The following is a 16,981-nucleotide window of genomic DNA, read 5'->3' as shown; positions in this document are numbered from 1 at the left end:
TGCCTCATACTAATTTGCCTCCCTTATAAGAAAAATATGTATTTTATATTCATCATCACAGTCATGTTAGTTCCACAGAGAATAAAGGGATAAGAAAATCCCCCCTCTCCAGTCTGAAGGGACACAGTTGGGGTACAATGTAATTAAGGAGGGAAAGAATACTCATATATATTTGGAAAATGATCAAAAACCATTCTTTGTAAAAAATCCTGACCTATTATGACCAAAATCCACATATACAAAGAGGTTTTTCTGCATAGAAGATAATATTTTCTGCACAGAAACAGCACACAGCCACATACAAAATATGCTAAAGTTTTTATTCAAAAGCATCAGGTATTACCATCCAAAACCTCCAGATAAGAGTCTAGCACCCACTAACGCATTGCCAAGCAGCTCATGCACCAAGGAGATTTTCCTTAAAGTTAGGCAGAATGCGAAGTCGAAGGCTTCTTTGCATTTTCTGAAGATGCCAGCCACAGATGCTGGCGAAACGTCAGGAACAAACTCTTTTAGAACATGGCCACATAGCCCAAAAAAACCACAAAAAACTTAGGCAGAATGGTTTCATTTATTGTAATGTGAATCCATTGGTTTACGTTCTAGTCTTTGGAACAGCAGAAGTGCTTTGATAACTTTGCAAAACTGGACTAAAATCCAGAAAGAAGTCACTGCACTATTGACAAGAGATTCACCAGTAGAAGCAGTCCTGGTGGGTCTGGATCCTAGTGGTCGATCCCAAATGAATCAACACATAGGTAAATCCCATTAATTCAATGGCCTACTCTAATTGGGACTAACAATAATACGGTTTGTTCTGCAGTTATTTATGCTGTCAGAACAGAAGCTTATCACAATGCCATTCATACAGTTTTATGAATCACTATAGGCAAGTGTGGGTAAAAGAAAACAGAGACTGGAAAGCAAAGACGAAAAATGGCACAAAGAAGAATAAAATTAATCCAGTGCTAAAGAGTGAAGGTGTGTTTTTGAAGGAAAACACTGAATTTTCAATATCCATGAAAACAAATTTAAAACAAAGTATTTCAGAGCAAAGACAGATTAGAATCGTTTCAATCAGAATTCAGGCCTGGTTGTGGTACAAAAACTGCTTTGGTTGCTTTGGTGGGTGATCTACACTTGGACCTGAACAAGGTGAATATGTCCCTCTTGTTTCTGCTGGGCTACTCAGAGGCTTCTTGTCCATAATGAAATCCTTCTGGATTGCTTACCTGATATGATGTGGCATGACTGTTTTATAGTGGCTCCAGCCCTTACTGGAGAGCAAATGCAGCAGATAGTGCTGGTGGATATTACTTCAAACCCATGGGCATTGGACAATGATGTCCCTCAGGGTTCTGTCTTTTTGTTCCCAACTGAGGGCTGTTTTTTCTTTTTGTGTGATACTCATCTATTCTTTTTTAATGTTGCTGTTATTAGCTGCCGAGTGGCTTATTATAATTATAATTATCATCATCATCATCATTATTGAAAATCAGGATATATTTTTAAAAAAACAAACAAAAAACCTGTAGTTTAAATCTATATTCAGATTTGATACTAGGTTAAAAGGACAAAACAGAAAGGTAACTGCATATATTAGAATAGTTACCACACATAGTTAAGCATTATAATCCACTTAGATGTGGTTGATGTTTTACTAAATAATTATATTTAATAAAATTAGTGGCTTCTTTCAGCTTTGCTTCAGACTATCAGCTGCAAAATAGTTAATTGAATATTGAAATTTATGCTTTTGGAAGATATTGGTGTTTCACAAAGAAAATTGTCACAAAGGATTAGAGCTCTTTTTATATAGTATTTCAATAGGCGGTGAAGTCAAAGTGGAATGCTGAGTATTATTTTTATACAAAAGGAATTCGATAAATGCACCTTGAAACAGCCTAGAGAATGTTGAAAGCTTTGTGTCTACGGTCTTTTTTTATCCCCACAAAGAATTAATTAAATCATCACCACCATTTACATCATGCTGTACCACAGCAAGTGTGAGTCACTATCCAGTTCAATCATTTTTATTATAATTTCTATTGAAAAAATGTCATGTTTTTATGACTAATGCATACATCCTCATAGTCATCATCATGTCTAACATGAACATGGTCTAATATATTTGAATATATCCCAGTTTTTATGTAACATTAACCATAGATTTGGATTTCCTCCTCTTTTTCTTTTCCTGTCTTCTCACCAGTCATTTGTATGAATAGGATAAAAGCACAGAACTTACTACACTAGAGATAATTTTAAGCATTCTCTCTTGGGTGTGATATACCTTGAAACTTTCCTGTGAAAAGGATTTCAAGCATACAATGGAGCCTTTATAGTCCCTTATTGGCCCAGTTCAGACACAACATTAAGCCTCAATTTAAGATTACATTCAAATACTGGATGTCTCTCAGTCTCTCATGATCACCTTCCCCTTTTCTTCTCTATGTATATACAAATTGGAAGCATCCACTTTTGCCTTAAACTTCACCATATCTCTCTTTTGTGTCCAAACTTGGTAAAACTTGGTTGCAAGAAACAATGTTTAGGGAACAAATCAGGGTCACAAAACAAAAAAACAAACAGACAAACAAACTATATGAAGTCGAAGGCTTTCACTGCCAGCATTCATAGATTTTTGTGGGTTTTTCCGGCTATGTGGGCGTGTTCTGGAAGAGTTTATTCCTGATGTTTCACCAGCATCTGTGGCTGGCATCTTCATAGAATGCTGGCATGGAAGTGAGTGGAGTATATATACGATGTGACCATTGCCATTGAAATCCACAAACACCTAGACACATTCAACAAGAATGAAGTAACCTTTAAAGTAAACAAAGTTTGGCTACCAGTCCTGAAAAACACCAAAATGAAGACCCAGCAAGTGCAAATGAAAACCACTCAGGGTCAGGGCGGTTTCCCAGCAGACAATGGGTCACTAATTAAAAAGGCACCCGGAGGCCTTGCCATTCACCAACAGACCAACACATTGATTAACATGAAAAACACTTCCTTTCAACCAAGGGTCACAGAGTTTACAGGTATAGATATAGGTGCACTCACTTCCATGCCAGAGTTCTCTGGAGATGCCAGCCACAGATGCTGGTGAAACGTCAGGAACAAACTCTTCCAGAACATTGCCACATAGCCCAAAAAAACCACCAAAAATTTACAAACAAACTATAGCTTATCAAAGTACAATAACATCCAAAATCTCCATTTTTTGGTCAACCAATATGTACAAAATACATGTTGCAAGTTGTTGAAGCTCCACTGGCTTCTTCATCAGGCAAAGGTGTTAAAAATCAAATAGGAGAAAGGGAAAAAATTACAATGTTGGACTCACAGGTCTATATTTTGTCAAGATGCCATTGCAGTTGTTCTCAGTTAATATGGTATAGGGGAATATCTATGTAGGTAGAGACCATTCCTCCTCTTTGGCCATGCAGGAACTGGAGACAAATTGCACTTCCACAAAAATCATACATAGTGGGCAGTTGTAGGTGCTTCCAATTGTATATAATTGGGACTGTGACTGGATGTTTTAACTGCCTCAAGGGGAACCAGAGGAAAATAGTAGACAGAGGAGCTCCTAAGCTCCATATTTTACTACAGTTCATGCATAGTGTGCATGCATGCAAACTCAAACAAATACACAGTGGAGTCTTTAAATGTTGCTTAAGCTCTATCAGATCTTTTCCTTCACTGTCCTCTGTACCAGTGGAATTGGTGTGGACTCAGTACATGGAGGGTGACTTACCAGACTACTGGGACCATAGAATTACCAGATTTCTGATTTCACAGGAAAGAGCAGCATTCAGCCCCATCTACATATGGGTGGTTCACTTAAATAGTACTCTAGCCATGTAAGCATTGTTCATGGAAGTCAAAGAAATTGCCCTGAATAGTTAATTCACATAATGCTAAACTTCTTTTAAAAACAACTTTTAAAAGCCATGAAATTCAGTTTGATTTTAAAAGGTCATGTAACAAAATCCCCTCATCTTTTTTAAACCCAACAACGTGATGTACATTGATTGTTCTTGTTACTGGTAAGCAAGCTACTGACCTGCAATAAAAAGTTCTTCCAGGGCCATCAACACATTTACCTCCATTGAAACAGAGCGATGAGTTCAGAAGAGGTTCAGCGCAAACATCAATATCCACTTCACAAAATTCACCAGTATATCCACTCAAGCAAATGCACTCAAATGCATTGACCAAATCTTGACAAGAGCCACCATTAAGACATGGAGCTGATTCACATTCCTGAAGAGATAAATGACAATACAGTAAATTGATCTCAGGGCCTTAGCAGCACAATATTATTTCCTATGAACAGATATCTGTACTTCATAATACTGAGAATCCCGATCTTCCATGAATAGAGTATTATTTGACTGTTCTTAACTTTATGTACCTGAACAGAGCCACTGATCTTAAATTAAGTATATCAGTAATTTAAAATTGCTACTATATGGCACTTGGCAAAATTGGAGGACAAAATCCCATCAAGCATTTATGGCATGTTTGGTTTGTTTGTAGTTTGTAGCCAACTGAAAGGAAAATCAGCTATCATTTACATACAGCAACCAAACACTGTGCAACCAGTTATTTACAGGTAATATGTCTGAGCAGTATCTCCAGGTAGGATAAAGTTGTTTCTGTCTGCACTGTGGGAAGAATATGCAGTGCTCATGAGAACTGCAACTCCACATGAGCATTCAAAAGTCTATTTGTGCTGCCTACCATTCCAGTGCTATATGGAGCTTACCACCCATCATTGAAAACTGAATATATTGTCCTAATTCTGTTTCTGGGACAGTTTCTATCTGTAGATGACTAAAACCAAGAACCAAGCTCAGATTGCTTCTGCTGTGTTGTGGCAACAGTTAATATGGGCACACAGAGAAAACGATAATCAGCCATTCAAATATGAAGTTGAAGGCTTTCATGGCCGGCATCCATAGTTTTTTATGGCTTTTTTGGGCTATGTGGTCATGTTCTGGAAGAGTTTCTTCCTGACGTTTCACCAGCATTTGTGGCTGGCATCTTCAGAGAAATGCCATTCAAATGGTCTAGGTAGGATGCCTAATTTGAAAAACTGCATGCATTTTCTTTCACCAAGCTGATATTTACTCATTTATTAATTCAATGGACACAATCCAAAGAGATCTATTTGGCTGTGGGGTTTCTGTACAGTGGGGTTTCTGTAGTCCCATAGATAAGATCAGATCTCTGTCTGATCTGAATAGGAGGAGAAACAAAAAGAAATCCAATGTACAGGCAAAAATCTGCAGTACGGAGATCAAATCCTCAGGGGATACCAAGGGTCCACTGTACATTGTCATCAACTAGGTTCTTCAAGTACCAAATAGCTTTTTATGAAGAGATGAAGCTTTTGATTACTATGTTAATAGTTGCACCTTTTCCAGCATCACACTGTGATGGTGGGGAAAAGCAGATGAAAAGTACAGGCTTTGAGAAGGCTGTTACTCCAGTGTCTGGCTCCTTTCATGGCTGCTGTTCCTGTGGTTATTTTCTTCTTGCTTTCACTGCCTACACTGGTTTAGTTATGCCAACATAGCATGCAAACAGGATTCTGCCCAGTCTTTGTAATGTCTCCAACTAGTGAACAGTTTAAAATTAATCAAGAATGATGATAAGTGGATTTCCTTACGGGAAAGCAGTTACTTTTACATAAAGACAAATAGCTGAAACCAAGGGGAATGATGGGAAAACAACAAATTCTCTCCATGGGCATTCCAGATGGCATATATATAGAATGATTTATTTGAAGGTATTATTTAAAGTAATTGAACAATGAATCCCATGGGAAAAATACTTTATATATAACTAAATATAACAAAATCCTGAACCTATGGGTTGCAAACCAGTCTTTTACTAAATTCATTAAAATACTTAATGGTATACACAAAAACATTTTTTTCAAAAGGGAAGGTGAGTCCTGTTTCAAATTAGTGGTGTTCTGTTTTTGTGTGCTAAATCACACAAAAAACACAGTTTTTTTCCCTTCCAGTTTCTCATGTAGCTTGTTAGCACTTCAAAATATTCTTGTAGCTTTGTTCTCTTTTTACACACTATATAAAATGTATGTGGATCAAATCAATCTAAAATAATAGTTCACAGAAGAAAGCATTAAAATCACTGGAAATTATCAAAGTTATATATGAAGCTGGGAATAAAAACTAGCATTCAGTGCAGAATTCTGTTTGCATGTATATTAAATTTGAAATGGCTGATTCTGTGTGCCAGTACTAGAAAAAAGCCAACGATATTTTAAAGTTTTCCTGATAAATTTCATATAATTTTGGGAAAATGCAGGTTACTTCCCAGAAGCTAAAAATGTCAATAACATATTTCTGATCAACTCTGTTCCAAATATGTTATTTGATTTATTGAGTGGGATAGAGTCCAATGGAAGCACTTTTAGGTCCTATTGGTTCAAAAAACAAAGCATGTACTTAACACACTTCCATTAAATCAATGGAATTTTAAGGTGTTATATGTTTGTCTAGATGATATGATTAAAGATTCTGACATTTATTACATCTGCAACATTGGAATCTAGGGTTGTGCCAGAAGACACCAAGTTGTGGGACATGACTTTCCTTTCTCTCCCACTCTTCAAACCCTTATATTATATATATATATATATATATATATATATATATATATATTCTCCAGGAGTTTTCCAACCCTCTAGGGAAGATCAGGGGAGGCCCAGGGTTGAAGTGGAGGAAAGGAATCCATTCCGCTAATGGATACTATTTGGTGGATAGCCACACTTGAATTCCCCTTGTAGCATCTACCACTTAAGCTACTCTTGATAGAAGAACATGAGTGATACACTGCAACAAATGATCAGCTATGTAGTAGCTAAATTTGTTGGTGAACTGGAGAAGGAACCAAATGGAAACCACTTTAATAAGGTGTAGATGGACTCTTTGTAAATAGATACCAAATTGCATTAGTATTTAAATTCTTATCTAAATATTGGTAACCTCAAACTTTTAAACAGCATTTCAGAGAAGAAAGTGCAGTCATTACAATCCAGACACATGTAATACTTTTAAGTCCTTTCACTTTCAGTGGGATATATTTAACCACATGTTTTTGTCTCCCATTAACTCAATGGAATGTAAAAATGTTTAACTTTGGCTGGAGCATTCCCTGAATATTTTAAACAGTAAAGACATCAAGATTTCAAATAATTCAGGCAGCCTACTGTGTTCTGAGGGGGAAATAAGTCTACAAAGAAGTCTCAAAAGTGAAAACACGAGTTTTCAAACTCTGTTGTTCCCACCATGGACTGTCATTAATTCAGGAAACAATGCAAACATAAAACAGTTCTGCTAGTAGTACAGAAGGAATCAGCATCTGTTCCTTAATGAATTAAGTTACAAGGTCTGCAGAAAATTTAATGCCTCTTTTGGAACAAATGAGAATGGAAAATCAAATAAGTCAGGCTCCCTAAAGAAAAGTCACAACCATTAACTGAAGATAATTACGCAGGGACACATTTTTCCAAGAGTAACAAAAATGTTAGAGTGGAAGGGCTTGTGTGGATGACTCTCATTTCAGTGAATAATTGTTCCGCTTCAGAATCCCTGATTCCGCCTCACACCCAAACCTTTCCATGCACAGAGAAGGATGAGACCAATTGAGCTATGACAAATGTCTTTTTATTTATGTTTTATGCATTTCTATACTGTCCTTCTCTTACATTCCCTGGATAGATTGTAATGGGATAAAACAGCATAAAGATAAATAAAATAACAATAAAAAAATCAGCAGCCTATCTACTCCACTCCCCACAAATAAAATAAAAATAGCACAGACCCTCTAGCACACTGGGGCTGCCCAAGTAATCAGGCAGGTGAAACAGCTGCCTCAGGCAGCAGATTTGGATATCCCAAAAGTGTAGCAATATGTTAGTTATTTTACTTATTATCGGGGTCAGAAAATTGTTATTTTATTTAGTATCACTTTTTGAAACAGCTTGGAACTAACATGTTACAAATAACATAGATACCTGTACCGTGTAAGGTGTTCTGCCCCCACCCCCATCTTTGATAAAGGCATAATAAAGTTAAATTTCAAAAGTAGTGCAAGTAACAGTAACACTTTTCTTTCTAACATCATTTTTTTGGGTAGGGGTGGATTTGTAAATAGCAGTAGTAACTACTATGTTGGCAGCCTGGCCCCCATTTTGTATTTTCTACAATGCCAGAAGTCCACAATACTCTAGTTACTGACAAATTTCCATCATATTTTCCAGTGTAGGAATTCTTTAAATTTCTTTTCGTATTTGTTTATTGCAAGTCTAACCAAATGTGACATTAGGCTGAGGGACTGAACAATTTGCTCAAAGCTGCTCCTGAGCTTGTGAACACAAGAAATCTGAACCCATGTCCATCACTAAATGCTGGCTAATTACAATGCCACTGCAATGCCACAATGCAGTGATTCACTAGTTTCAGTCTTCCAGATGATTTGGACTTCAGGTCCCAGAATTCCTGACTGTTGGCTAAAGTATCTGGGGCTTTGGGGAGCTAAAATCCAAAACAAATGGAATACCAAAGGTTGGGAATCACTGGCGCGTTTCAGACAGGCCCTATGGGGCGCCGTTGTTATGCGCGAGGGGCAGCACTTCCTGACGCGCCTTGCTCCTCACATGTAACGACTATGTCAAAATGGCGGTGCCGCATACAGATGGCCGCTGCCATTTTGACGTTGCGGACGCACAGTGTCCGGACGTCACACACCGTCCGGACGTTGAACACCGGAAGTGGCGCCGTGAGTGCGTGCCTTGCGGCGCCTCTTCTGGGGTGCAGGAAGAAGTGCCATTTTGGCGCTTCTTTGTTGCTGCGCCCGGGAACCGCGCAGTTTGGCTGCTGCGGTTCCCGGACACAGCAACCGGCAGTGGCGCGAGACTGCCCATTTTGGTTGGACTGTAACGCGCCAATGTCATGAAAGACTTCAGATTTCCTACACATATATGGCCAATACAGTGTAACCATCTCATAAATTGCTACCAGCATCACAAAAGCAGTCTTTAGCAACCATTGATTTTCATGACCCCTATAGCTGCTGAGATTGCAGCAAGTTACAGCTGCACAACATCACGTACAGGACAAACTAAAGCTGTTAATTGGTTCATATTAAGCCTACCATATTAAGCCTACTAAACAACCAAAGAAAAATGGGTGTTCAAATGAGTACAGATAAGTATTTTCACGGAGTGCTGACTGCAGGTAGTAAATAGAATTTGAATGCAATCCCTAGTTACTGAAATATTTATTATGGTAAGAGCTATAGCATCCCTGCTAACAATTATGATAAAACACTTCAGAATACTAGCACGTTGTATACATATTCAATTAATATTTTAATAAGAAATCTGAAATAATTCAAGAAAAACTGTGGGTGGCAGATACTGGTGTCCTCTACTCCCCCTCTTCTATTAGCAGCTAAAATGAATCAAGAGAACAAAAGGATTCATTACACTCAGCATTTCCCCCCTTTAAAACAGTTTGTAGCAATGAAGGTTGTCATGCACGGAGAAGGACAAAGAGGTGATTTTCTGAAGATAACTGAATATCCTTCCACAACTGCTCCAGATGGTATTTTAAAGACATAGCTAGAAACTATGACTTCTCTACACATTTGTTACTTGATCAGGAAGAAGACTCAAGCATGGAATGAAGATGGCTTAATCCAGTGGTTGCCAAACTTTGGTCCTCTAGGTGTTTAACTTCCAGGAGCTTTAGCTAGCTTGGGCAATAGACAGGAATTCTAGGAGTTGAAATCCAAAAGTTTGGGAATCACTGATAAACTTAATGGTTGAAGGAATTGCAGTACAGCCGGCCCTTCTTATACACGGATCTTTTATACATGGATTCAAGCATCCATGGTTTGAAAATGTTCAAAAAAAAGTATAAATTTCAAATATCAAACCTTGATTTTCCATTTTTATAAGGCATAACATTTTCTATGTCATTATATTTAATGGGTCTTCAGCATCCATGGATTTTGTTATCCAGGGGAGATCTTGGAACCAAACCCCAGCGTATAACAAGGGTCCACTGCACAATGTGTTACCAAAATTTGATCCACTGAATAAATAGATACTTTCTTGGGGAATGGAAATTGTAAGTACTGAGATTCCAAGTTATATCATGTATCAGAACATGGGGGAAAGAGTTTGACAAAAGGTTCGAACACATCCCATATGCTAGAATCTTTAAAGTAATATGTAGTTTGGCATCTTCCCTCACACTGGAGTAAGGTTTTTTTAATTACCAAAAATATATGAGTTCCATTAAGTTTGAACAATTGAAACTACTTTTAATTACTTTAATCTATCTTTTTTACTAGCTGAATTGTTTAATATGCTTGTAGTCTTTTAAAATTACTTTTATTATTTGCACTGTTTTAAATGGATTAGAATGATTTTATTCTGCCCCAACCAAGTCTCTCTGGGTAGAAGGTGGAATATAAACATTTAAATAAATAATAAATACACTAAGTTTCACATTGACATATATCCTGTGCTTTACTGAGAAGACTTACATTAATGTCAATTTCACATCTTGAGCTGGTCCACCCGGCTTCACAGTGGCATCGATAGCCATCTATGAGATCAATGCATCTGAAAAAAGGAAGTGTTGTCTTACACACTGTCTGACGCAATTATACTTTCTTCCAATACAGCACTAGTTATACCCATTCATCTGTTTCAGACTAATCCTAACTGTAGCCCACTGAACATAGCAGAAAATGTTGTGTTCTTTACTATGGCTTTACTGTGTTGTGGTTGCAGTTCTTTTGTGAAGCATTTAATACACACACACACACACACACCTCTGTACTTTCAAAAAGAAAGAACCTTGTTAAAACCTGCTGGAATGCAAAGGCTGAACAACTACTCATAAGTATATTAAAGCTTAATTAATGCACAGTTATTGAAAATCACTTTATGTTATTGCACTCAAATGAAAGAAGAAATGAGATAATGTCCCACTATATTGCATTAGCTTAAACTGGCAACATCTGTCATCCTTTAACCGTGCCTGTACTTTTTTTCCTTTTATGAACAGCATAATTAGAAATATCTTCAGCAAGCATCCCTGGCATTAAATCTTAAATGTTGCTAACCTTTCTTCTTATTTCTTAGAAGTAATAACAGTTAAAAAATAATAATAGCCACCTTCCATGATGACAAGGCGTTGACAAGCATTCGTCAGCATTTATTTCACAGTTTATTCCAAGAAAGCCTCTTCGGCAATAGCACTTATAGAAGTTGATGTCATCAACACAGCTTCCATTGTTGAGACAAGGTGCTGAAGTACATTCATCTATATCCACTTCACACTGGTTGCCTGAAAGACAAAAACACAAAAGCATAGACAACACTTTGGACAAAACACTAAATATTTTCAAAACAACTCCTGGATGCTTTTTTTTAAAAAAAGTTATTATTGTTTGAGAGACCGCTCCCTGTCTAATAACGTTAAAGACCTTTCTAGGCACATATATTTAAAAAAACAAACAAACTGCATAACTTTAAAATCTAAATTTAGTCTTAAAACTACAGGATGTTTTTTTTATTATTTACCTAAAGAAGTTAAGAGATGGATAAAAATCCTCTGAATTCTACCCCTCTTCTGTGGTGTCACCAAGTGCAGGCTGCACCCCCAGTAATGCCACTATCATCCCTCCATCCAGCATGGAGTTCATTTTGTTGGCTCTGTGTGTGTGTGTGTGTGCACATGCTAGTATGCCATATTGGCTGCGACAAACATGTAACCTTAATAACGAAATGTGATAATTTCCTGAGTTACTTTTATTTGTCATCTTGAGCTTTTTTAAAAGCTGAACAATAATAACAAAAAAATCCTACACATGGCAAGCAGCTGAGATTTAGAGGTAACCGTTTACACCCATGTGGGTGACAATGCCTCAGAATACTTATCTTGTATGGATATGTATATGGATTGACTGTTAACCAGTCCTGAATAGGGAAGACTTAGAACAGAAGAAGCTACCTTATAGTGAGTAAAACCATGGGTCCATCTATCCTTATGTAGTTGACACTAACTGAAAGTCACTTTCTGGGATTTGTGGCAGGAATTTTTCCTGCTGGAGGAATACATTTGTGAGTTGTTGCATCCTATCCTTCTATGTTTATTATTTGGGTATAATGATGTGTACAGCCACAACAAGTCCAAATGCTGCAACAAATCCTACAGCTAGTTTGCTCCCTCCCTCACCTATGGAACTGAACAGACAGAACATGGACTCCTCCTGCCCCTGTCTACAATTATTGCTAACAGTAGAAAAAATCTCAAAGGTATTTCATTCACATATCGGTAAATCCTCTCAGACAACATATAAATCCACACTTGCTAATTAGATTTATAATCTGTGTATGTTCTCATATGTGATGTATAGACAGCAGCCACATCTGTATACTCTGTTGCCTACAACACAAAGTATTTTCCCCCCAGCAAGCCAGCAATAGGAAGATATACATGCATAAATGGAATTCCAGCAGGAGGCTTTCTTGATCTGCTGTTGTAAAGAAGAGGTGTTAAAATTCTGTTAGTATACAGACAAAGCAGTAGAGTGTTACAGTGCTCTGTCTTTGAGCTGGCACTTCACCTGCATAAACTCCAAAGATGTCCTTTTGAAGTCATTCACTTCCTTACATCAGAGGACTGAAAATCCTTCTATAGTGTCAAGCTTGCAGGGAATGGGACTTCAAAAGAAGAGCCACTCCACACCTCTGGTCTCTGGCTATCCCACTGCATATAAACACCAAACCTGGGGGAACCTTTTTCATCTTAGTTCTAAGGCTTATGGCTTGGCGAGGATAGAGAAAACTCTCCTACCATATACTTACGGCTTTTAGTTGGTCTTTCACTTATTACACTTGCCTATACATCCCATATAGCTTTCAAACAACACCAGTGCTAATAATTAATACGAAATTGTTAAGATCTCAATTGCTAAAATAGAGATAAGGAGCCTCAGGTCCTTGGGCTTTAACTAGCCCACCTGTGACCCCACTTTGACCCTCTGAGCTTTCCCTGAGGATCGTACACTCTTTGTTATGAGGCCATTTTTGACATGATATCATGGACTGGAGATGCTCCAGCTTCTCTACAGGCTTTCTCTCCATTCTAAAAGCCTGGAATACCTCTCTGAAGGTTTAGGCACTATCGGGATGCATTTCAAGCTAAAACATGATGGCTATTTTGGTCCCATCAATTTGCCTTTGACTTGGGATGTAAATCTTCATGATTTCATTTTGGTAGGCAATACCAAACAATTTTACAATTTTTATCCTCACTGTGAGAAAACCACTGAAAACTGCAATTTTTGAAGTCTCTTCTGTGCAATAAAGAATGAATGTGGTTACTTGTGCAGACCACAGCATTTTCTGTGCCAAAAAACAGATTTCCTACACACACGCACACACACAAAGGCCAGACTCCTGTATCAGTGACTTAAATATACCTAACTAGCTAACTTCTCCTGGCCCAACCCCCCTGCCCAAAACCTAATAGAAATGTCATTCAACTCCAGTCACCAGCCAAAAAGACGTCCTTCTGCCCATGTAGCTGATGCCTGGTAAAGCTGGTGGGGAGCAGAGTTATAATCATGGCAATAGTGCCAAAATTGTGACTAAGTAGCAATTGTGAATAAGATCTAGGTAAATGTTTCATATTCACAATTGGTACATTCCAGTTTTGACACTATTGCCATGATCATAACTCCTTCTACCATTCCACCAGTGACTGCTTATAATTTTTATTCTGTGCAAGGAATGGTTTATTGTACAGAAGGTGTTATTTTCTGTGAAGATTCTCACCCATTTGGATTCTCCTCATCAGGTTTTCCTAACACCTGAGAAACCAATTTTTCAAATATTTTTGAATATCCTTTCCTTCCCTGTCTGTACTTTTTAGAAGGCAGCCCTCCAGCCCTTCTCTGAAGTATGAATTTGGTACATGGGCTGAGCGCAACTCTCTATGTTTGCATTAAAGTTCCCTCCATAAGTCAATAGGGGGAGGTGAGTAGCCTGAACTCTCACTGATTTTTAATAAACTCTCATAATGAAGGAAAGAACACATTTACCTGATTAGCTCCATCATGAACACATTTCAAGTTCCCTTACTTATATGTGCTTACATTAGAGACACTATTCCTTTCGCTTTCATTAGCTGAGTTAATGAAGCATTTAGTGTAGAAGGTGGAGGTCTTTGGTTTTGAGAGCTGGAGGTGCTGAGTTCAAATCCAGTCATTTATTTTTGCGAATAATAATATGTGTAGAATCATTAATCACTATCACTCGATTCTACTTTGCATTCTCCTACTATGTAATTCTGAATGTTCTTCAGGAAAAACTGCCTTGTCTTTTACTGCTATACAATACTGTTGCAGAAGAAAATGATTTAACTACCAAACACCAAGCCTGTTAAGTACAAGAGGCAGTGGTGGCTGATGGTTTCCATGCAGTAGTGAATCTCATCCAGATTTTTGTTTGCATATTTAATAATTCAAACTAAAATAGGTTCAATACCTTGGGGTAGCTTTTTAAAAGTTCAAAGTAAATCCTGAAATGGATTCAACACCCTAGTGACATGAAAGCAACCAGCTGCCACTATAAAGAAGCATCAGCGCAAGTGCACTCTGGCAGTGCTTTCTGATGCATGTCTGTCTCCTCAGAGGCAGGTCTCACTTATTTCAACCATAGTCCTTTGGTAGGTTTTCTTAGGATTGCTGCCTAAAGCAGGTTGTTCAAGAAAATTAGCATGTAAACAGTTCTCATCATCATAATCAGTCCAGATCCATAAAATAGATTAGTCCATTCAAGTCCTGGGCTTAACTCTAAGAAGTGCTTAACTCTATTGCAGAGTCATCCATGTTAGTGCTAAATTAGGAGCACTACTTCTCTTTTTCTGAGAGGGTCTTTACCTTTAACATTGATGTGGCAGGCAATGAGAATATAGTCTTTTCCATAATGGAAATGGTAATGCCTACGGCATTTGGCCAATTCAACTCAGGCAGAATTTCTTTTCAGAACGAAAAACAATCACCAATATCCACATATTCCTTCATATTTGGGATAGCAAGTTTAAAAAGATGGCATGTAGGAGAAAGTAAAATGACAGATTTCTTCATTTTGGTCTGGTCACTTGATTTACAGTAATCAATGAACATTTCATTGAGAGCAAGGGTTTAATTCCTAGATATGCGTCTATAGATCAGTTAGCTTTCAGTATCTGTCTTTTGACTAAACACACATGTTCAGAATCTCTTTATGTTTCAAGCTGAAAAAATCAAGGAGAAATTATGATTGTACATCCAAATCTGAATTTGGAACTAGAAATATATAGTTAGATGGTACAGGGCTAGTTTACACATGAGTGTATTACGTAAATTATTGTGGATCTCCATACATTTGCAAAAACACTCAATTGTCTTCACTTTCATGTGCAAATTTGCATCTATTCACCCTCCGTCTGCTGATAATGCACAGCCATGCAAACCCATGCATCACATCTTCAGTGATGTACATCTTTGTGGATACTCACAGATACTCGGGTGAAAACCATTCCTTTTTCTGCATAATTTGTGGAGTTTTTCAGCCATCCGTCAAAAATCCTGAATTTCTTCAAATCAAATGTGGAGGGATCACATTCTACTCACATAGAATGAGTATTTTAATCATGTAGACAAGCCCACAGTTGGCTCTCCTCCATATCCATGGATTCTGCATCCACAGATTCAACCACAGATTGAAAATATATTTTTAAAAAAGATACTTAAAAGCAAATCTGGATTTGGTCATTTTATAAAAGGAGCACCATTTTACTACTCCATGGTATATAATGGGAACTGGACAACCATGGATGTTGGTATCCACAGAGTAGTGGTGGTTGTGGAACCAAACCTCAGTGGATGCCAAGGGCCCATTGTATCACTGATCACAATTGAATCTTCACTTGGTAAGTTAAGCTGCTCATCATAATACAACTTTTTGAGATCTCCGTCTTCATGAAGGCAACAATTCCAAACTCTTATGTTTCTAACTGCTTATGCAAATTGCTTGATTGGAAATGACAAACATTTGATATCCGGCAGGGGCAGAGAAGACTATGACAGAAATACTGAGTTAGGCTGCTTAATTCTCATCATCCTCAATAGATTTTAAGCAGCTTAACTCTGTGCAGGATTGCAACCTATATAGATTTTAATCCTTAAATGCAGCCAAACACTGAAATAAGAGGAAAGTATGTACATTCCCATTGCACAGGATAAAAGTATTATTAAAGGAGTAGATGCTATTAGCTACTATTTCCAGAGAAACTGCCAAGAGAGAAAGTATAAAACAAATCACCCATCTTTTAAAAACTTACGGAGAATTTCTTTTTTCATTTGAAGTGCCAACTAAGATGGGAGAGGGGGAAAAATCTGGCAAAGCATCATCAGCCCATGGACGTCTACTATGAAGTAGGAGTCATTGAGGTAAATGGGGTTTATTCCCAGGCAAGTCAAGATAAGACTAGGGCATTAATAAACAAATCACTATCTCTGTTAGAGAGCACACAGAGAGAGAGAGTTGATATTAATTGTTACACATTCAACAGCCTTTTTTCCCCACTGACAAAAAAGATTCAGGATATAAATTCAGTCAAGCTTTGTGAGCTAGCAATTTGCCATCTAAACAGACTGACAACAGTATCATCAACCAGAGGCTGAGAGATCAATGAAAAGAGAGTGTGTATATCTCTTAGAAAGAAAGAAAAAAAATGTTAGCACAATATTCTTCCATTTTGGATCAGAAGCATTTTCTATATACAACTTAAGAAATGGGAGTGTAAAAAACTTCAAACAGCCACATATAAGAGGGAAAGTTCTGTTTTCCCACCATACTGCTGCCAGA

At 37.6% G+C, this 16,981-nt stretch overlaps 1 protein-coding gene across 1 annotated transcript in view; it reads right to left on the bottom strand.

The window, feature by feature from the left end:
• LOC121925326 (protein eyes shut homolog) overlaps window positions 1–13,210 on the bottom strand; it is a 361,923-nt gene extending 348,713 nt beyond the window's left edge. The window contains exons 1-4 of the mRNA XM_042457345.1: window positions 13,087–13,210; window positions 11,237–11,408; window positions 10,600–10,678; window positions 4,073–4,272 (exon numbers count right to left, since the gene is read on the bottom strand). Of these exons, the coding sequence (XP_042313279.1) occupies window positions 4,073–4,272; window positions 10,600–10,678; window positions 11,237–11,408; window positions 13,087–13,210 (575 nt within the window). The remainder of the gene's footprint in view (window positions 1–4,072; window positions 4,273–10,599; window positions 10,679–11,236; window positions 11,409–13,086) is intronic.
• Window positions 13,211–16,981: the final 3,771 nt, after the last annotated feature.

The sequence above is a fragment of the Sceloporus undulatus genome, chromosome 1 (genome assembly GCF_019175285.1).
Source record: "Sceloporus undulatus isolate JIND9_A2432 ecotype Alabama chromosome 1, SceUnd_v1.1, whole genome shotgun sequence".
Taxonomy (NCBI): domain Eukaryota; kingdom Metazoa; phylum Chordata; class Lepidosauria; order Squamata; family Phrynosomatidae; genus Sceloporus; species Sceloporus undulatus.
Note: the sequence above shows the minus strand (reverse complement) of the source record. Positions and strands in the feature narration are given on the sequence as shown.